This window comes from Anser cygnoides, unplaced genomic scaffold (assembly GCF_040182565.1).
Source record: "Anser cygnoides isolate HZ-2024a breed goose unplaced genomic scaffold, Taihu_goose_T2T_genome scaffold_43_1, whole genome shotgun sequence".
Lineage (NCBI taxonomy): Eukaryota > Metazoa > Chordata > Aves > Anseriformes > Anatidae > Anser > Anser cygnoides.
The window spans coordinates 711,196-732,927 of NW_027103067.1; the positions used below are offsets into that span (position 1 = coordinate 711,196).

Sequence of the window (21,732 nt, forward strand, 5' to 3'; positions counted from 1 at the left end):
CACATAGGGACCGGGGGGGGCGATAGGGAGCGGGGGGTCCGATAGGGACCTGTAGGGACCGGGGGAACTCATAGGGAGCGAGGGGTCCTATAGGGACCTGTAGGGACCGGAGAGTCCTTGGGGGTCCTATAGGGACCAGGGAGACTCATAGGGAGCGGGGGAGGTCCTGTGGGGACCTGTAGGGTCCTATAGGGACTGGGGGTATCGGTGCGGTCCTATAGGGTCCTCTAGGGACCGAGGGGACCGGTGGGACTCATAGGGACCTGTAGGGACTGGGGGGACACGTGGGGTCCTATAGGGAGCTGTAGGGGCCGGGGGGTCCTATAGAAACCTGTAGGGACCAGGACGTCCGGGGGGGGTCCTATAGGGACCGAGGGGTCTTATGGGGACACATAGGGAACGGGGGGACACGTGGGGTCCTATAGGGAACTGTAGGGACTGGGGGGTCCCGTAGGGACCTATAGGGACCAGGGGGGCTCATAGGGAGCGGGGGTCCTGTAGGGACGTGTAGTGACCGGGGGGTCCTGTAGGGACCGGGGGGACACGTGGGGACCCGTCGGGTACTGGAAGGACCCGCAGGGACGCGCGGAGACCATAGGGCCCTGTGGGGACCTATAGGGACCATAGGGACCTGTGGGGACCTATAGGGGCCATAGGGACCTGTGGGGACCTATAGAGACCATAGGGACCTGTGGGGACCTATAGGGACCCCCGGGACCTGTGGGGACCTATAGGGGCCATAGGGACCTGTGGGGACCTATAGGGACCATAGGGACCTGTGGGGACCTATAGGGGCCATAGGGACCTGTGGGGACCTATAGAGGCCATAGGGACCTGTGGGGACCTATAGGGGCCATAGGGACCTGTGGGGACCTATAGGGGCCATAGGGACCTGTGGGGACCTATAGAGACCATAGGGACCTGTGGGGACCTATAGGGGCCATAGGGACCTGTGGGGACCTATAGGGGCCATAGGGACCTGTGGGGACCTATAGAGACCATAGGGACCTGTGGGGACCTATAGAGGCCATAGGGACCTGTGGGGACCTATAGAGACCATAGGGACCTGTGGGGACCTATAGAGGCCATAGGGACCTGTGGGGACCTATAGAGACCATAGGGACCTGTGGGGACCTATAGGGGCCATAGGGACCTGTGGGGACCTATAGAGACCATAGGGACCTGTGGGGACCTATAGGGGCCATAGGGACCTGTGGGGACCTATAGGGACCCCCGGGACCTGTGGGGACCTATAGGGACCATAGGGACCTGTGGGGACCTATAGGGACCCCCGGGACCTGTGGGGACCTATAGGGGCCATAGGGCCCTGTGGGGACCTATAAAGACCATAGGGACCTGTGGGGACCTATAGGGACCCCCGGGACCTGTGGGGACCTATAGGGACCCCCGGGACCTGTGGGGACCTATAGGGGCCATAGGGACCTGTGGGGACCTATAGGGGCCATAGGGCCCTGTGGGGACCTATAGGGGCCATCGGGACCTGTGGGGACCTATAGGGGCCATAGGGACCTGTGGGGACCTATAGGGGCCATAGGGACCTGTAGGGCCCGGGGAGGGACGCGGGGGGTGCTATAGGGGCCCCTGGGGACCTATAGGGAGCACAGAGCCCCGGCCCCCCCCCAGCCCCCCCCATCACCCCCGTTAACCCCATAAACCCCGGACCCCCCCCCCCCCCCAGCCCCCCCCCATAGCCCCTGCACCCCCCCCCCAGCCCCCCCATAGCCCCCCCCCCCCCCCCGGGAACCCCCTCCCCCCCCGGCCCCGCCCTCGGGGGGAAGCCCCCGCGTAGCCCCGCCCCCACCCCCGGAATTCCCTCCCCACCCCCAAAGGGAACCCCCCCCCCCCCCGCCCCTCCCCCTTCAGGAATCCCCCTCGAGCCCCGCCCCCCCCCCCGGGACCACCCCCCCACAACCCAGCGTCCGTGGGGCTGGGGCCCCCCAAGCGCCGCCCCCCAAGCGCCGCCCCCCAGGTGCTGCCCCCCAAGTGACACCCCATAAGTGCTGCCCCATAAGTGCTGCCCCATAAGTGCCGCCCCCCAAGTGCCGCCCCCCAGGTGCCGCCCCCCAAGTGACACCCCCCAAGTGCTGCCCCCCAAGTGCCGCCCCATAAGTGCCGCCCCCCAAGTGACACCCCCCAAGTGCTGCCCCCCAAGTGCCGCCCCATAAGTGCCGCCCCCCAAGTGACACCCCCCAAGTGCTGCCCCATAAGTGCTGCCCCCCAGGTGCTGCCCCCCAAGTGACACCCCATAAATGCTGCCCCCCAAGTGCTGCCCCATAAGTGCCGCCCCCCAAGTGACACCCCCAAGTGCTGCCCCCCAAGTGCCGCCCCCCAGGTGCCGCCCACGGGAACCCCACGGCCGCGCCCCCCCCCCCCCCAGCCGCCCACCCGTGTCCGTGGGGGGGGGGTGTGGGGGGGGGGGCGGGGCCAGGAGCCCCTCCCCCTTCGCCGAGGCCACGTGGGGGATTTTTGGGATTCCGACCTGGCGCGGGGCCACCGCGTCCTGCCCCGAGCCCCGGCTGCGCCCGGCGGGGCCGTGGGGCGGGGGGGGGCAAGGGGGGTCCCTGCCCCATAGCGGGGGGGGCGGGAGTAGTGGGGTGCCCCATGGCGCTGCCCCATAGCGTTGTGCCCCATAGCGCTGCCCCATAACCCTGCCCCATAGCCCTGCCCCATAGCCCTGCCCCATAACCCTGCCCCATAGCCCTGCCCCATAGCCCTGCCCCATAGCCCTGCCCCATAGCCCTGCCCTATAACCCTGCCCCATAGCCCTGCCCCATAGCCCTGCCCCATAACCCTGCCCCATAGCCCTGCCCTATAACCCTGCCCCATATCCCTGCCCCATAGCCCTGCCCCATAGCCCTGCCCCATAGCCCTGCCCCATAACCCTGCCCTATAGCCCTGCCCCATAGCCCTGCCCCATAACCCTGCCCTATAGCCCTGCCCCATAACCCTGCCCCATATCCCTGCCCCATAACCCTGCCCCATAGCCCTGCCCCATAGCCCTGCCCCATAGCCCTGCCCCATAACCCTGCCCCATAGCCCTGCCCTATAACCCTGCCCTATAACCCTGCCCCATAGCCCTGCCCTATAACCCTGCCCCATAGCCCTGCCCCATAGCCCTGCCCCATAGCCCTGCCCTATAACCCTGCCCCATAGCCCTGCCCCATAGCCCTGCCCTATAACCCTGCCCTATTACCCTGCCCCATAGCCCTGCCCCATAGCCCTGCCCCATAGCCCTGCCCTATAACCCTGCCCCATAGCCCTGCCCCATAGCCCTGCCCCATAACCCTGCCCCATAGCCCTGCCCCATAGCCCTGCCCCATAACCCTGCCCCATAGCCCTGCCCTATAACCCTGCCCCATAGCCCTGCCCCATAGCCCTGCCCCATAACCCTGCCCCATAGCCCTGCCCCATAGCCCTGCCCCATAGCCCTGCCCTATAACCCTGCCCCATAGCCCTGCCCCATAGCCCTGCCCCATAGCCCTGCCCCACAGCCCTGCCCTATAACCCTGCCCCATAGCGCTGCCCCATAACCCTGCCCCATAACCCTGCCCCATAGCCCTGCCCCATAGCCCTGCCCCATAGCCCTGCCCCATGGCGCTGCCCAGTTACACCAGTGCCATTCCAGCTGCACTGGGGCAGTTCCCAGTTGCCCCGTGCAGTTCCCAGTCACACCAGCACCACTCCCAGTTGCCCCAGCACCATTCCCAGTTGCACTGGGACCATTCCCAGTTACTCCAGCGCTGCTCCCAGTTCCAACGGGACCATTCCCAGTTACTCCAGCGCTGCTCCCACTTACAATGGGACCACTCCCAGTTGCCCCAGCACCAGTGGGGCAGTTACACTGGGACCACCCCCAGTTACACCAGTGCCTTTCCCAGTTGCACCGGGGCAGTTCCCAGTTACACCAGCACTGCTCCCAGTTCCCCTGGGACCATTCCCAGTTCCCCCAGCACTGCTCCCAGTTGCCCCAGCACCGATCCGGGTTACACTGGGACCACTCCCAGTTACCCCAGTGCCATTCCCAGTTGCCCCAGCAACACTGGGACCATTCCCAGTTACCCCAGTGCCATTCCCAGTCGCCCCAGCACCACTCCCCGTTACGCTGGGACCACTCCCAGTTAACCCGGGACCATTCCCAGTCACACCAGCACCGCTCCCAGTTCCCCCAGTGCCCCGCCCAGTCGCGGTAGCCCCGCCCCCGCCCCGCCTCGCTCCCCGGCCCCCCCCGCAGGAATTTGGCCCCGCCCCCCCCCCGCGCGGGGCTGGGCAGGGAAAGAGCCGGGGGGGGGGGGGGGGAAGCGGGGCAGCCCCATGGATGTGGGGCAGCCCCATAAGTGTGGGGCTGGAAGCAAGCAGTGGGGCTGGGCCTGCCCCACGGATGTGGGGCTGGGGGGGCAAGAAATGGGACTCGGGGGGGGGGGGGGGCAGCCCCATAGGGGTGGGGCTGGGGGGGGAGATGTGGGGCAGCCCCATAGGTGTGGGGCTGGGGGGGAGATGTGGGGCAGCCCCATAGGTGTGGGGCAGCCCCATAGGGTTGGAGCAGCCCCATAGGTGTGGGGCATGGGGCTGTGAAGGGGGTTAACCCCATAGGGGTGAGGCTGTTGGGGGAGATGTGGGGCAGCCCCATAGGTGTGGGGCAGCCCCATAAGTGTAGGGCAGCCCCATAGATGTGGGGCGCGGGGCTGCAAAAGGGGGCAGTCCCATAGGGGTGGGGCTAGGGGAGAGAAGTGGGGCAGCCCCATAGGGTTGGAGCAGCCCCATAGGTGTGGGGCACGGGGCTGTGAAGGGGGTTAACCCCATAGGGGTGGGCTGGGGGGGGAGATGTGGGGCAGCCCCATAGGTGTGGGGCAGCCCCATAAGTGTGGGGCAGCCCCATAAGTGTGGGGCAGTGTGGGGCAGCCCCATAAGTGTGGGGCTGGGGGGAGATGTGGGGCAGCCCCATAAGTGTGGGGCAGCCCCATAAGTGTGGGGCAGTGTGGGGCAGCCCCATAGATGTGGGGCGCGGGGCTGCAGAAGGGGGCAGTCCCATAGATGTGGGGCAGCCCCATAAGTGTGGGGCTGGAGGCGAGCAGTGGGGCAGGGGCTGCCCCCCAGATGTGGGGCCCGGCTGTGGGGTTCGCAGCGGGGCTTTGCCCCCCCCCCCCGCCCGGTTTTGCCCAAATCTGCCCCGTTTCGCCCCGTTTTGCCCCGTTTTGCCCGATTTCGCCGATTCCGCCCAATTTTGCCCGATTCCGCCCGATTTCGGCCCGTTCCCGCTCGCCGCCCCCGCGCTGACTCAGCCCCGGGCCTGGGCGCGGCCGGGGGGGGGCGGGGGGGGGAGGGGCGGGTCCAGATGTGCGGCACCGCCCCTCCCCCACCACAGCTGGACGGGGGGGGCGCGGGTCTGAACTGGTCCGAACTGGTCCGAACTGGTGGGCACTGGTCTGAACTGGTGCAAACTGGTGGGCGCTGGTCTGAACTGGTGGGCACTGGTCTGAACTGGTGGGCACTGCTGGGCGCTGGTCTGAACTGGTGCAAACTAGTCTTAACTGGTGGCCACTGGTCTGAACTGGTGCAAACTGATCTGAACTGGTGGGCACTGGTCTGAACTGGTGGCCGCTGGTCTGAACTGGTGGCTGCTGGTCTGAAGTGGTGCAAACTGGTTTGAACTGGTGGGCACTGGTCAGAACTGGTGGGTGCAGGTCTGAACTGGTCTGAACTGGTGCAAACTGGTGGGCACTGGTTTTATCTGGTGCAAAGTGGCCTGAACTGATGGGCACTGGATTGAACTGGTTGGAATTGGTCAGAACTGGTTGGCGCTGGTCTGAACTGGTGGCCACTGGTGGCCACTGGTCTGAACTGGTGGGCACTGGTCGGAACTGTTGGACACCGGTTTTAACTGGTGCAAACTGGTGGACACTGGTCTGCACTGGTGTGTGCTGGTCTGAATTGGTGGGCACTGGATTGAACTGGTGGATGCTGGTCGGAGCTGGTCTGAACTGGTCTGAACTGGTGGGCACTGGCAGGCACTGGTGCAAACTGGTGGCACTGGTGCACGCTGGCTTTTGCTGGTGCTCACTGGCAGGTGCTGGCTTAAACTGGTGTGAACTGGTTTTAACTGGTGGGTGCTGGTGGATGCTGGTTTGAACTGATGGGCGTTGGTTCAAACTGGTCTGAACTAGTGGGCACTGGTTTGGGCTGGTGGGCACTGGTTTGGACTGGTGAGCAGTGGTGGGTGCTGGCTTGGACTGGTGCAAACTGGTGGGCACTGGTCTGAACTGGTGCAAACTGGTGGGCACTGGTCTGCATTGGTGGGCACTGGTCTGCACTGGTGGGTGCTGGTCTGAACTGGTAGGCACTGGTCTGAACTGTTGGACACTGGTCTGAACTGGTGCAAACTGGTGGGCACTGGTCTGCACTGGTGGGCGCTGCCTCGCACTGGTGCCACTGGTCCGTACTGGTCCATACTGGTCCGCACTGCTCCATACTGGTCCGCACTGCTCCATACTGGTCCGTACTGCTCCATACTGGTCCGTACTGCTCCATACTGGTCCGTACTGGTCCGTACTGGTGGCTCTGGTGGGCGCGGCCCCGCCACCGCCCCGGTCCCGCCGTGACTCAGCTGCCGGGGGGCGGGGCCTGGGGGGGCGGGGCCTGGGGGGGGGGGGCGGGGCCTGGGGGGGGCGTGGCCTCGATGGGCGTGGCCTCAGTGGGCGGGGCCAGGAGGGCGGTGGCGCTGGGTCACGTGGGGGGGGGGGCGGGGACTGCCGGTGGTGCCCCGTGGCTCCCAGTAACGCCCAGTAGCTCCCAGTAACAGCCAGTGGTGCCCAGCGGCGCCCCGTAACTCGGCTCCCAGTGGGTTCCAGTGACCCCCAGTGGCTCCCAGTAACTCCCAGTGACACCCAAAGGCTCCCAGTAACACCCAGTTGGTGCCCAATAACTCCCAGTACCCCCCAGTATCCCCCAGTAATGCCCAGTGGTGCCAATTGGGCTCCAGTTACCCCCAGTGGCTCTCAGCATCACCCAGTAACTCCCAGTCAACCCCCAACAGCTCCCAGTAACACCCAGTTGGTGCTCAATGGTGCCCAGTAACCCCCAGTGGCTCCCAACAGCACCCAGTAACCCCCAGTTGGTGCCCAGTGGCTCCCAGTACCCCCCAGTTCCCCCCCTGACGCCCCCAGGCCACCGCCGGGGCCGGATCCGTTCCCATTTATTGGCCGCGTGGCTCCGTCTGCGGCGACGCGTCCTGACATGTCACGACACGGTGACGCGGCGCGGCGACACGCGGCGCCGCAGCAACGTGGGGACGCATCGCGACACGGGGACGTGCCGGGACATGGCACGACATGGCGGCGTGTCGGGACATGGGGATGTGTCGGGACACGGGGATGCATCGCGACACGGGGACGTGCCGGGACATGGCATGACATGGCAACGTGTCGGGACACGGGGACGTGCCGGGACATGGGGACGTGCCGGGACATGGGGACGTGTCGCAGCATGGCGACACGTGACATGGTGACATGTCAGGACACGATGTCACGACGTTGACATGTTGCAACAGGCCGACATGTAACAGTGGCATCGTGACACAAGTTGCGACAGTGACGTGTTGTGACATGGTGACATGTCACGACATGATGACACATCGTGACATGATGACGTCATGACACAGTGACAAGTTCTGACACGGTGTGACATGAGACGTCACGACATGTCACAACACGGTGATGTCATAACGCAACGCGTCGTGACAATGACATTGTGACATGTCGCGACGTGATGACACATTGTGACACAGCGACATGGCATGACACAACGAGACGTCATGACATGATGACACGTCGGGGCACGATGTGACATGCTGACACCTAGCGACATGTCACGACAGTGACACGGTGTAACACGTCACGACGCGCTGACGCGTCACAATACGATGACACATTGTGACACGGTGACATGTCGTGACGTGACACGATGACGTATCACGACATGATGACAGTGACATGTTGTGACATGTTACGACATGACGACACGTCATGACACAAATGTGATGGCACGTCGTGACACGACCGCATGTCACGACACCACGACGCGCTGCAACACGATGACGATGTTGTGACATGACACGTCGTGACACAGTGACGCGACGTGGTGACAGGACGACATGTCACGACACGATGACATGTCATGACACAACGACATGTCACGACACCATGACATGTCATGACACAACGACATGTCATGACACCATGATGTGCTGTGACACGATGACGATGTTGTGACAGGACACGTTGTGACACAGTGACGCGATGTGGTGACACGATGTCATGTCGTGACATGACGACATGTCATGACACAACGACGCGCTGTGACACAACGACGATGTTGTGACATGACACGTCGTGACACAGTGACGTGATGTGGTGACACGATGACATGTCACAACACAACGACATGTCAGGACACAACGACATGTCACGACACAACGACATGTCATGACACAACGACATGTCACGACACCACAACACGCTGTGACACGATGACAATGTTGTGACATGACACGTCGTAACACAGTGACGCGATGTGGTGACATGATGTCATGTCACGACACAACGACATGTCATGACACAACGACATGTCATGACACAACGACATGTCATGACACGACGACATGTCATGACACGACGACATGTCATGACACCATGACGTGCTGTGACACGATGACGATGTTGTGACAGGACACGTTGTGACACAGTGACACGACGTGGTGACACGATGTCATGTCACGACACAATGACATGTCATGACACAACAACATGTCATGACACCACGATGCGCTGTGACACAACGACGATGTTGTGACATGACACGTCGTGACACAGTGACGCGACGTGGTGACACGATGTCATGTCACGACACAATGACATGTCACGACACAACGACATGTCATGACACAACGACGTCATGACACAATGACATGTCACGACACGACATGTCACGACACGACAACATGTCATGACACAACGACATGTCATGACACAACGACATGTCATGACACCACGACGCGCTGTGACACGATGACGATGTTGTGACATGACACGTCGTGACACAGTGACGCGATGTGGTGACACAATGACATGTCACAACACAACGACATGTCACGACACAACGACATGTCACGACACGACATGTCATGACACAACGACATGTCACGACACAACGACATGTCACAACACGACGACATGTCATGACACAACGACATGTCATGACACCACGACGCGCTGTGACACGATGACGATGTTGTGACATGACACGTCATGACACAGTGACGCGATGTGGTGACACGATGACATGTCACGACACGCCGACATGTCACGACACGACGACGCGCTGTGCCACGATGACGCCGCCACGCCACGTCGCGACAGAGTGACGCGCCGCGCCGCAACACGCCGACGTACCCCGCTGCGCCGCGGTCCGCCGCCGCGCCCCGAGACGCCGCCGCCGCGCCCCGTCGCGCCGGGCACCCCGTGGCGCCAGCTGCCTTGGGTCACTTGAAGATCTTGCCCTGGTTGAAGGCCTTGCCCACGTGCGCGAAGGCACCCTCCCAGCTGAAGTACTCCCGCACCAGGGCCCGGCACTCGGCGCTGTCGCTGTCCAGCTTGCGCCACGCGTACGACTCGTAGTCCACCTGCCAGTCGGGGCTCAGCTGCGGGGGGACGAAACGGGGCGTCGGGGGGCGAAAAGTGGGGAGGCGGGGGCGCCACGGGGGGGGTGGGGCCCGAAAACGGGGAGGTGGGGGGGCGAAAGTGGGGAGGTGGGGGCAGAACGGGGGGGTTGGGGCCTGAAAACGGGGAGGGGGGGGGCGAAAGTGGGGAGGTGGGGGCAGAACGGGGGCGTTGGGGGCAGAACAGGGGCGTTGGGGCCCAAAAATGGGGAGGTGGGGGGTAGAAGTGGGGAGGTGGGGGGTAAAAGTGGGGATTTGGGGGCAGAACGGGGGTTTGGGGCCTGAAAATGGGGAGGTGGGGGGTAGAAGTGGGGAGGTGGGGGCGCAACAGGGGGGCTGAGGCCCAAAAATGGGGATCTGGGGACCAAAAGTGGGGAGTTGGGGGCAGAACGGGGGGAGTTGGGGCCCAAAAACGGGGAGGTGGGGGGCAAAAGTGGGGAAGGGGGGGCAGAACAGGGGGAGGTGGGGGCAGAACGGGGGGGTGGGGCCCGAAAATGGGGAGCTGGGGGCTCAAAAATGGGGACTTGGGGGCGTAAAAGTGGGGATTTGGGGGCAGAACAGGGGGAGTTGGGGTCCAAATTCAGAGAGCTGGGGGCCAAACAAAGGGATTTTGGGGCCAATGCAGGGATTGGGGGCCAAAAGTGGGAATTTGGGGGCCTCAATGCAAGGATTTGGGGGCCAAAAAGGGAGATTTGGGGCCCAAATACAGGGATTTGGGGCGGAATGGAGGAAGTTGGGGGCTGAAAGGGGGGATTTGGGGGCCAAATGTGGAGATTTGGGGCCCAACGAGGGGATTTGGGGGCCAAACACGGGGATTTGGGGCCTGAGTGTGGAAATCTGGGGGCCTGATGCAGGGATTTGGGGCCCGAATGCAGGGATTTGGGGCCAAATCCAGGGATTTGGGGGCTCAATCTGGGGATTCGGGGCCTGATGTGGAGATTTGGGGGCCAACATGGGGATTTGGGGCCTGACACAGGGATTTTGGGGCCCAACACAGGGATTTTGGGGCCTGAACGTGGGGATTTGGGACCCAAACATGCAGATTTGGGACCCAACACGGAGATTTGGGGAACAGGCACTGGGATTTGGGGGCTGAACGTGGAAATTTGGGGGTCCAACGCAGGGATTTGGGGCCCAACACAGGGATTTAGGGGCTCAATGCGGGGATTTGGGGCCTGATGTGGAGATTTGGGGGCCAGCATGGGGATTTGGGGGGCCAAATGTGGAGATTTGGGGCCCAACGCAGGGATTTGGGGGCTCAAACGTAAGGATTTGGGGGCTGAATATGCAAATCTGGGGGCCCGATGCAGAGATTTGGGGCAGAATACAGGGATTTGGGGCCTGAACGAAGGGATCTGGGGACCAAGGCAGGCATTTGGGGGCTCAATGTGGGGATTTGGGGCCCGACACAGAGATCTGGGGCCCGAAGATGGGGATTTGGGGCCAAACGGGGGGGATTTGGGGCCGATTGGGGGGATTTGGGGCCAAACGGGGGGGATTTGGGACCAAACGGGGGGGATTTGGGGCCAAACGGGGGAGATTTGGGGCTGATAGGGAGGGATTTGGGGCCGATCGGGGGGGATTTGGGGCCAAACGGGGCGGATTTGGGGCCAAATGGGGGGGATTTGGGGCCGATCGGGGGGATTTGGGGCCGATCGTGGGGGATTTGGGGCCAAACGGGGGGGATTTGGGGCCAAATGGGGGGGATTGGGGGCCGATCGGGGGGATTTGGGGCCGATCGGGGGGGGATTTGGTGCCGATCGGGGGGAATTGGTGCCAAACGGGGCGGATTTGGGGCCGATTGGGGCGGATTTGGGGCCGATCGGGGGCGATTTGGGGCCGATCGGGGCGGTTTCGGGGCCGGGGCTCACCGTGAAGGCCAGCTCCTGGCCGCGGAAGACCCAGACGCCCGAGATGCTGCTGTCGTTGTTGGTGCCGAACAGGATGACGCTGGCGAAGGCGTTCTTGCGCAGCTTGTCCAGGCGCTGGAACATGCCTGGGGGACGCGACGGGGTTGTCCCCGTTGTCACCCTTCTGTCCCCATTTCGTCCCCATTTCGTCCCCATTTTTGCCCATTTTGTCCCCATTTCGTCCCCATTTTTGCCCATTTTGTCCCCGTTTTTGTCCCTATTTTGTCCCCGTTTTTGTCCCTATTTTGTCCCCGTTTTTGCCCCAATTTAGCCCCCCTCATCCCACTTTCATCCCCGTTGTCTCCGTTTCGTCCCCATTTTGTCACTGTTGTCTCCAGTTTGTCCCCATCGTCCCCATTTTGTCCCCACTTCATCCTCACTGTCACCATTTTATCCCCATTTCTTCCCCATTTCGTCCCCATTTTGTCTCCATTGTCCCTGTTTTTGTCCCCGTTTCATCCCCATTATCCCCATTTCGTCCCCAATGTCCCCGTTTTGTCCCCATTGTCCCCATTTCATCCCTGTTTTGTCCGTTATCCATGTTTTTGTCCCCGTTATCCCCATTTTGTCCCCATTTTATCCCCATTTCTCCACATTTTTCCCGTTTCGTCCCCATTTCGTCCCTGTTGTCCCCATTTTTTCCCCATTTCATCCCCATTATCCCTATTTTGTCGCCATTTTATCCCCATTTTCTCCCCAATATCCCCATTTTCTCCCTGTTTTGTCCCCGTTATCCCCATTTTGTCCCAATTTTGTCCCCATTTCATCCCCATTATCCCTGTTTTCTCCCTGTTTTCTCCCTGTTCTGTCCCCGTTCTGTCCCCATTTCAGCCCCATTACCCCCGTTTCATCCCCATTATCCCCATTATCTCCCTGTTCTGTCCCCATTATCCCCATTTTCTCCCCGTTTTCTTCCCATTATCCCGATTTTCTTCCAGTTTTGTCCCCATTATCCCTGTTTTCTCCCCATTCTGTCCCCGTTATGTCCCCATTTCAGCCCCATTACCCCCGTTTCGTCCCCATTACCCCCGTTTTCTCCCCGTTTTCTCCCCATTATCTCTGTTTTTTCCCCATTTTCTCCCCTTTTCGTCCCCATTATCCCAATTTTCTCCCCGTTTTCTCCCCGTTTTGTCCCCATTATCCCCATTTTCTCCCCATTTCATCCCCATTATCCCCATTCTCTCCCCGTTGTCTCGCCATTATCCCCATTTTCTCCCCATTATCCCCATTTTCTCCCTGCTTTGTCGTCATTATCCCCATTATGTCCCCATTTCATCCCCATTTTCTCCCCAGTTCATCCCCATTATTCCCGTTTTCTCCCCATTATCCCCATTTTCTCCCCATTATCCCCATTTTCTCCCTGCTTTGTCGTCATTATCCCCATTATGTCCCCATTTCATCCCCATTTTCTCCCCAGTTCATCCCCATTATCCCCATTTTCTCCCCATTATCCCCATTTTCTCTGTTTTTTTCCCTATTTTCTCCCCATTATCCCCATTTTCTCTCAGTTTTTTCCCCATTTTCTCCCCATTATCCCAATTTTCTCCCTGTTTTGTCCTCATTATCCCCATTATGTCCCCATTTCATCCCCATTATCCACATTTCATCCCCACTTTCTCCCCGTTTTGTCCCCATTATCCCCATTTTCTCCCCGTTTTCTCCCCGGTTCGTCCCCGTTATCCCCGTTTTTTGCCCATTTCCCCCCGTTTTTTGCCCATTTCCCCCCGTTTTTTGCCCGTTTCCCCCCGGTTTGGCCCCGGTACCGGTGATGAGGTTGCAGCTCATGAAGGTCTGGGTGAGCTCCTCGGGGAAGCGGTACTCGCCGTACCAGATGGACCACCCGGCCTTGTCGAAGTGCTCCCAGAAGTGCGGCAGCGCCACCGTCAGCGTGTCCTCGTTGGAGTACTTGCGCTTGAACTCGTCGATGACGAAGGGGCTGGGGGGGGCACGGCAGAAACGGGGGGGGGATTAAATGGGAGAAGGAAAAAACACCAAAAAGAAACCAGAATTGGTGCAGGGGAGCGGCAAAAACGGGGGCAAAAATCGAATCGGGGAAGGGAAAAAAGGGAAAAGCCCAAAATTGGTTCCGGGGTCACAGCAAAAAACGGAGGAAAACATCAAATCCATAAATAAAAAAATAAACAGAAAACCCCAAAATTGGTTCTGGGGGGGCAGAAATTAAATCGGAGAACCAAAAAATGGAAAACCCCAAAATTGGTTCCGGGGTCACAGCAAAAAACGGGGGAAAAAATCAAATCGGTGAAGAAAAAAACCAGAAAACCCCCGAATTGGTGCGGGGCGCGGGGTGCGGGGGGGGCACCCACTCCGTGGGGGCCCCGCAGTGTCCCCATCATTCCCCCGGTGTTCCCACCGTCCCCAGTGTCCCCCCAGTATCCCCAGTGTCCCCATGGTCTCCTCACCGTCCCTGGTGTCCCCCGTGTCCCCCCACCATCCCCAGTGTCCCCCCAGTATCCCCAGTGTCCCCATGGTCTCCCCACCATCCCCAGCGCCCTCCCAGTATCCCCAGTGTCCCCACCTCCCCCACCGTATCCCCCCCAGCCCCCCCCCCAGGCGTCCCCGCTGTCCCCACCCCGTCCCCCTCATCCCTCCAGCGTCCCCCTCAGTTCCCCCCCCAGCCCCCCCAGCCCCCCCCAGCCCTCCCAGTCCCCCCCCCAGCCCTCCCAGTCCCCCCCCAGCCCCCCCACCTCTTGGGCAGGTGCGCGAAGGGGTCCTTGGCCTTGGGCTCCGCGGCCAGGGCCTGCTCGCACTCGTCCAGCTCCTCGGGGCTGCCCTCGTCGCGCCGCCGCTCCTCCCTCTCCTTGTCCCTGTCCCTCTCCTTCTCCTTCTCCTTCTCCTTGCCCCGCTCCTTGCGCGGCGCCTCCTTCCGCGGCTGGCTCTCGGCGAACTTCTTGGCTGCGGGGGCACGCGGGGGGGGGAGTCAGCACCCGCAGCTGGGGGGGGGAGGACAGGACCCCCGATATCCCCCCCCGTGTCCCCCAATAGCCCCTTGTGTCCCCTGATAGCCCCTGTCCCCTGATAACTCCCCCGTGTCCCAATAACCCATGTCCCCCAGTAGCCCCGTGTCCCCCGATAGCCCCCCCATGTCCCCTGATAGCCCCTGTGTCCCCCGATACCCCCCCATGTCCCCCGATAACCCCCCATCCCGTTAGCCCCCCATGTCCCCCGATACCCCCCAGTGCCCCCCAATATCCTCCTGTGCCCCCTCTTACCCCCCGTGTCCCTCGATATCCCCCCATGTCCCCTCATAGCCCCCCATGCCCCCCGATAGCCCCTTGTGTCCCCCGATAGCCCCCCATGTCCCCTGATACCCCCCCGTGTCCCCTGATAGCCCCCCGGGTCCCCCGATACCCCCCCATGTCCCAATAACCCCCCATGTCCCCTGATAGCCCCCCCGTATCCCCCGATAGCCCCCCCCGTGTCCCCTGATACCCCCCTGTATCCCGATAGCCCCCCCATGCCCCCCCAATATCCCGTGCCCCTGATACCCCCCCATGTCCCCCGATATCCCCCCAGGTCCCCTGATACCCCCCTCATATCCCCCGATAGCCCCCCCGTGTCCCCCGATAGCCCCCCCGTGTCCCCCCATACCCCCTCGTGTCCCCCCAGTACCCCCCCATGTCCCCCGATACCCCCCCAATATCCCCCATGTCCCTCCGATGTCCCCCCATGTCCCCCCGCCATCCCCTAATGTCCCCCCAACATCCCCCTGATGCCCCCCCCATCCCCCCACGTCCCCCCAGTGTCCCCTGGACACCCCCAAGGCCCCTCCAATGACCCCCAACATCCCCCCGTACCCCCCCAATGTCCCCCCCCGATAACCCCCATGTCCCCCCACTGTCCCCCATGACCCCCCCCGTCCTCATTTTCTCCCATATCCCCCCCAAAATCCCCCTTATGTCCTCCTGGGAACCCCCCATGCCCCCCAATAACCCCCCAGTACCCCCCTATTTTCCCTAATACCCCCGATGACCCCCCCACGCCCCCCCCCGTGTCCCCCCCCACCGTCGAAGTGGGCCATCCTTTGGCACAGCAGCACGATACCCCCCTATTTCCCCCTGTACCCCCCAGATACCCCCCTATTTCCCCCAATACCCCCCTATTTCCCCCAATACCCCCCCCATTTCCCCCAATACCCCCCTATTTCCCCCAATACCCCCCTATTTCCCCCAATACCCCCCCCATTTCCCCAATACCCCCCCCATTTCCCCCAATACCCCCCTATTTCCCCCAATACCCCCCCCATTTCCCCCAATACCCCCCCCATTTCCCCCAATACCCCCCCCATTTCCCCCAATACCCCCCCTATTTCCCCCGATACCCCCCCAATAACCCCCCCACACCCCCAATGACCCCCCCAGATGTCCCCCCCCCCACCGTCGAAGTGCGCCATCCTCTGGCACAGCGGCACGATACCCCCCTATTTCCCCCTGTACCCCCCAGATACCCCCCCCATTTCCCCCAATACCCCCCCCATTTCCCCCAATACCCCCCCCATTTCCCCCAATACCCCCCCTATTTCCCCCGATACCCCCCCGATGACCCCCCCACGCCCCCAACGACCCCCCCAGTGACCCCCCCGTGTCCCCCCCCCACCGTCGAAGTGGGCCATCCTCTGGCACAGCGGCACGTCGCCCAGCACGGCGCGGAACTGGGGCTGGTTGAGGCAGGTGACGAACCAGCGCGTGACGTTGGCGTAGGGCTGCCGGAAGGCGGGCTCCAGCACCTGGGGGGGGGGGCACGGGGGGGTCAGGGGGGGCTCCGGGGGCATCGCGGGGGGGTTTCGGGGGGCTTCGGGGGGTCTGGGGGAGGTTGGGAGGGGTTTGAGTGGGGTTTGGGGGGCGTCAGGGGGGTCTGGGGGGGGGTCTGGGGGCATCGGGGGGGGTCTGGGGGGGTTGGGAGGGGGCTGGGGGGGGTCAGGGGGGTGTCGTGGGGGGTGTTGGGGGGTTTGGGGGAGGTTGGGAGGGGTTTGGGGGTGGTAAGGGGAGTCTGGGGGGGCAGTTGGGGGGGTCTGGGGGCATCAGGGGGGGCTTGGGGGTGTCGGGGGGGGTCTGGGGGGCTCCGGGGGCATCGTGGGGGGGCTTTGGGGGGCTTCGGGGGGTCTGGGGGGCGTCAAGGGGGCGGTCTGGGAGTGTCGGGGGGGGCTTGGGGGGGTCAGGGGGCATCATGGGGGGGTTTTGGGGGGCTTCGGGGGGTCTGGGGGAGGTTGGGAGGGGTTTGAGTGGGGTTTGGGGGCCGTCGGGGGGGTCTGGGGGGCGTCAAGGGGGCGGTTTGGGAGTGTCGGGGGGGCTTGGGGGGGTCAGGGGGCATCATGGGGGGGTCTGGGGGGGTTGGGAGGGGGCTGGGGGGGGTCAGGGGTGTCGTGGGGGGTGTTGGGGGGTCTGGGGGAGTTTGGGAGGGGTTTGAGTGGGGTTTGGGGGGCGTCGGGGGGGGTCTGGGGGGGAGTTGGGGGGGTCTGGGGGTGTTGGGGGAGGCTTGGGGGGTCAGGGGGGGTCTGGGGGGCTCTCGGGGCATCATGGGGGGGCTTTGGGGGGTCTGGGAGAGGTTGGGAGAGGTTTGAGTGGGGTTTGGGGGGCGTCAGGGGGAGTCAAGGGGGTCTGGGGGCATCGGGGGGGGCTTGGGGGTGTCTGGGGGGGGCTGGGAGAGGGCTGGGGGGGGTCAGGGGGTGTCGTGGGGGGTTGAGTGGGGTTTGGGGGTGGTAAGGGGAGTCTGGGGGGGCAGTTGGGGGGGTCTGGGGGCATCGGGGGGGGGCTTGGGGGTGTCGGGGGGGGGGTCTGGGGGGGTTCCGGGGGCATCGTGGGGGGGCTTTGAGGGTCTGGGGGAGGTTGGAAGGGTTTTGAGTGGGGTTTGGGGGGCGTCAGGGGGGTCTGGGGGGCATCGGGGGGGGGCTTGGGGGTGTCAGGGGGAGTCTGGGGGCATCATGGGGGAGTTTTGGGGGGCATCGGGGGGGTCTGGGGGGATGCGGGTTGGGTTTTGGGGCCGTGAGGTGGGTTTTTGGGACGTCAGGAAGATCTGGGGGGGGGGGGCGGGATTTGCGGCGTATTTTTGGGCCACGAGTTGGGTTTCGGGGCCCTGAGGTGCCTTTTAGGGGCGTGAGGCCCGTTTTGGGGGTGTCGGGCCCAGTTTTGGGGGTGTCAGGCCCGTTTTGGGGGCGTCAGGCCCGTTTTGGGGGACAAGCGAGCCCCGTTTTGGGGGCGTCCGGGAAGATTTGGGGCATTTGGGGCGCGTTTCGGGGCCGTGCGGCGCCTTTCAGCTACGTCCGCCCCGTTTCGGGGCCGCGAGGCCCGGCCGGGGGACTCGGGGCGGGGTTTTTTGGGGGGATTTCGGGGCGTTTTGGGGCCGCACCTGCTTGTAGAGCCAGAGCAGGGCGCAGACGACGCTGATGTCGGCCAGCGAGACGCGCTCGCCCACCAGGAAGGTCCGGCAGCGCAGGCGGGGCGTCCAGCACGGCCAGCGCCCGGCGCACCTCCTCCTTCGCCTGCTCCGTCGCCTGCGGGGGGGGGGCAGGCGGTGGGGGACCCCCCCGGACACCCCCAAATCCCCCAAACCCCCCCCAGACCCACGATCCCCCCCCCCCACTGTCCCCAAACCCAAAGGGAAGGGGCAGGGGGGGGGCCAGGAGCACGGAGAGCGCTCAGACGGACACACGGCCCCCCCCCCCAGACACATCTCCCCCCGTTTTGGGGCCGTTTCCCCCCATTTCGGGGCCGTTTCCCCCCATTTTGGGGCCATTTCCCTCATTTTTGGGCCTGTTTCCCCCATTTTTGGGCCCGTTCCCCCATTTTTGATGCCGCTCCCCCCATTTTTGGGCCCGTTTCCCCCATTTTTGGGCCTGTTCCCCCCATTTTGGGGCCGTTTCCCCCATTTTGGGGCCGTTTCCCCCCCATTTTGGGGCCGTTTCCCCCCGTTTTGGGGCTGTTTCCCCCCATTTTTGATGCCACTTCCCCCATTTTTGGGCCCGTTCCCCCCGTTTTGGGCCCGTTTCCCCCCGTTTCAATGCCGTTTCCCCAGTTTTGATGCTGCTCCCCCATTTTTGGGCCCATTTCCCCCCGTTTCAGGGCCGTTTACCCCTGTTTTGATGCCATTTCCCCCCATTTTTGATGCCACTCCCCCCATTTTTGGGCCCGTTTCCCCCTGTTTCAATGCCGTTTCCCCAGTTTTGATGCTGCTCCCCCATTTTTGGGCCCGTTTCCCCCCGTTTTGGGGGCTGTTTCCCCACATTTTGATGCCATTTCCCCCCATTTTTGATGCCACTTCCCTCATTTTTGGCACCATTTCCCTCATTTTTGATGCCACTCCCCCCATTTTTGGGCCTGTTCCCCCCATTTTTGGGCCCATTTCCCCCCTTTTTGATGCCACTCCCCCATTTTTGGGCCCATTTCCCCCCGTTTCAGGGCCGTTTCCCCCCGTTTCGATGCCATTTCCCCCCCATTTTTGGGCCTGTTCCCCCCATTTTTGGGCCCATTTCCCCCCTTTTTGATGCCACTCCCCCATTTTTGGGCCCGTTTCCCCCATTTTTGGGCCCGTTTCCCCCCGTTTCAATGCCATTCCCCCCTTTTTGATGCCACTCCCCCCGTTTTTGGGCCCGTTTCCCCCCTTTTTGATGCCGTTCCCCCATTTGTGACGCCACTTCCGTCATTTTTGGGCCCGTTCCCCCCATTTTTGGGCCCATTCCCCCCATTTTTGGGCCCATTTCTCCCCGTTTCGGGCCCGTTTCCCCCCGTTTCGATGCCGCTCCCCCCGTTTCGACGCCGCTCCCCCCGTTTTGGGGCCCGTCCCCCCCCCGTTTTGGGACCCACCTGCTTGTTGTAGTGCATGATGCCCAGCGTGGGGAACACCCAGGTGCTGGCGGGGGGCACGATGTCGCTGTCGGCGAAGTTCACCCACTGCACCACCTCGGCCCGCGCGCTCCCGCGTGGTGCCGCGCAGCTCCTCGTTGCTCACTGCACCCCACAGCCCACGCTCAGACCCCCGAAACGGGCCAAAAACGGGCCAAAAAAGGTAAAAAAAAAAAAAAAAACACATCCTCGAGGAAAAGAACTCACCGTAGTAGGCGATGGCGTTGCTCTCGAAGACGCAGAACCCGTCATCCCCTTCGAACGCCGGGACCTGCGGAGGGGAGTCGCGGCGTTGGGGGCGAAAATGAGGTTGGGGGGGGGGGGGAAACGGGGCTAAAAACGGGGATAATGGGGCCGGGGGGGGCACTGCTCACCTTGCCCACGGGGAACTTGCGCAGGAAGTCGGGGCTGCGGTTGGTCTGGCCGAAGTGGAAGTGCGGCGGCGAGGAGAGGACGCGGAGCTTGGCGCCGCTGTACTGCGCCGCGATCAGCGCCTTGAAGGCGCGCCAGTTCTCGGGGTACGTGTACAGGGTCTGGGGGGGGCATGGGGGGGACACGGGGGGGCGGGGGGGGGAGAGGAGGAGGTGAGGTGGGCGCCCACGGTGTCCGGGGGGGTGCTGCTGGGGGAGGTGGGGACCCCCAAGGACCTTGGGGACACCAGTATGGGCGACGGGGACACCAGTATGGGCAATGGGGACCCCAGTATGGGCGATAGGGACCCCCAAGGACCTTGGGGACATTGTTATGGGCGATGGGGACACCAGTATGGGTGATGGGGACCCCACTACGGGTGATGGGTGCCCCATTAAGGGCAATGGGGACCCCAGTATGGGCGATGGGGATCCCAGTATGGGTGATGGCGACCCCCAAGGACCTTGGGGACACTGTTATGGGTGATGGGGACCCCAGTATGGGCGATGGGGACACCATTAAGGGATATGGGGACACCAGTATGGGTGATGGGGACCCCACCATGGCTGTTAGCGACCCATAAAGACCTTGGGGACATCATTATGGGTGATGGGGACACCAGTATGGGTGATGGAGACCCCAGTATGGGCCACTGGGACCCACAAGAACCTTGGGGACACCAGTATGGGTGATGGGGACCCCATTAAGGGCAATGGGGACACCGGTATGGGTGATGGGGACTCCCATATGGGTGACAGGGACCCCTAAAAACCACGGGGACATCACCACGGGTGATGGGGACACCGCCAAGGTTGATGGGGACGTGGCCTTGAGGGATGGGGACCCCGCAATGGGCACTGGGGACCCCACCGAGGGTGACGGGGTCCCACAGGGACCTTGGGGACATCGTTAGGGGGGGGCGGGGACCCCCGAGGACCTTGGGGACATCGCCGTGGGCGATGGGGACACCACCAAGGTTGATGGGGGCGTGGCCCTGAAGGACGGGGACCCCGCCAAGGACCTTGGGGACGTCGTTATGGGGGACGGGGACCCCAGTATGGGGGCTGGGGACCCCCAAGGACCTTGGGGACACCGTTATGGGCGACGGGGACCCCACTGTGAGGGACGGGGACGCCCCCAGGGGCACCAGGGCCCCAAAAGGACCTCGGGGACCCCCCCAGGACCTCGGGGACCCCCTCCCAGGTCAATGGGGACCCTCCCACGGACCTCGGGGACCCCCCCACGAGCAACGGGAACCGTGACAGGCAACGGGGACCCCCCCCAAGGGCAAAAGGGACCCCCGAGGACCACAGGGACCCCCCCCGGGCCGCCCCCCGCCTCCCGCCGCCCCCCCCCGTCTCCTCCAGGCCGCGCCCCTCCCCCCCCCCCCCCCAACCCCAGGCCGCCATCGCGGCTCCCCCAGCGCCTCGCCGCGCTCCCAACCCCCCCGGATCGGTTCCTCGGAGCCCACGGGACCGATCCGGGCCGCGGTCGGCGGCCGGGGCCGCTCGGGGGCGGCGGATGGCGGCGGATGGCGGCGCGGAGCCGCTGCACTCACCCCGGTCACCGCCATCTTGGGGGAGCGAGAGAGGGAGGGAGGGGGGCGGCGCCGCGCAGCCGTAAAGCAGCCGAGTGCTGGCGGCCGCACTGTCGCGCGGCGCCGAGGCGGCCGGAGCCGTAAAGCGAGGCCGGGCGGTTGCCGCGGAGACCGAGCCCCGGCTCGGCGCCTCGCCCTCTTCAAGCGGCGACGCGGCCTTCAAGCGGCGATGGCGCGGGTGGGCCCCACCGCGCCTCAGGACCCCCCCCCCCCCTAATTTTCCACGCG

The 21,732-nt window shown here is 63.6% G+C and overlaps 1 protein-coding gene across 1 annotated transcript; it reads right to left on the reverse strand.

Moving 5' to 3' along the window:
- Positions 1-7,194: 7,194 nt before the first annotated feature.
- On the reverse strand, positions 7,195-21,623 carry LOC136789258 (elongation factor 1-gamma-like). Its single transcript, XM_066989290.1, is given in 12 exon segments — positions 7,195-9,712; positions 11,602-11,726; positions 13,404-13,576; positions 14,346-14,553; positions 16,255-16,384; positions 18,004-18,093; positions 18,095-18,148; positions 19,458-19,565; positions 19,567-19,601; positions 19,704-19,767; positions 19,871-20,029; positions 21,466-21,623. Coding segments are annotated over 12 exon segments (1,320 nt in total). The 5' UTR covers positions 21,481-21,623; the 3' UTR covers positions 7,195-9,553.
- Positions 21,624-21,732: the final 109 nt, after the last annotated feature.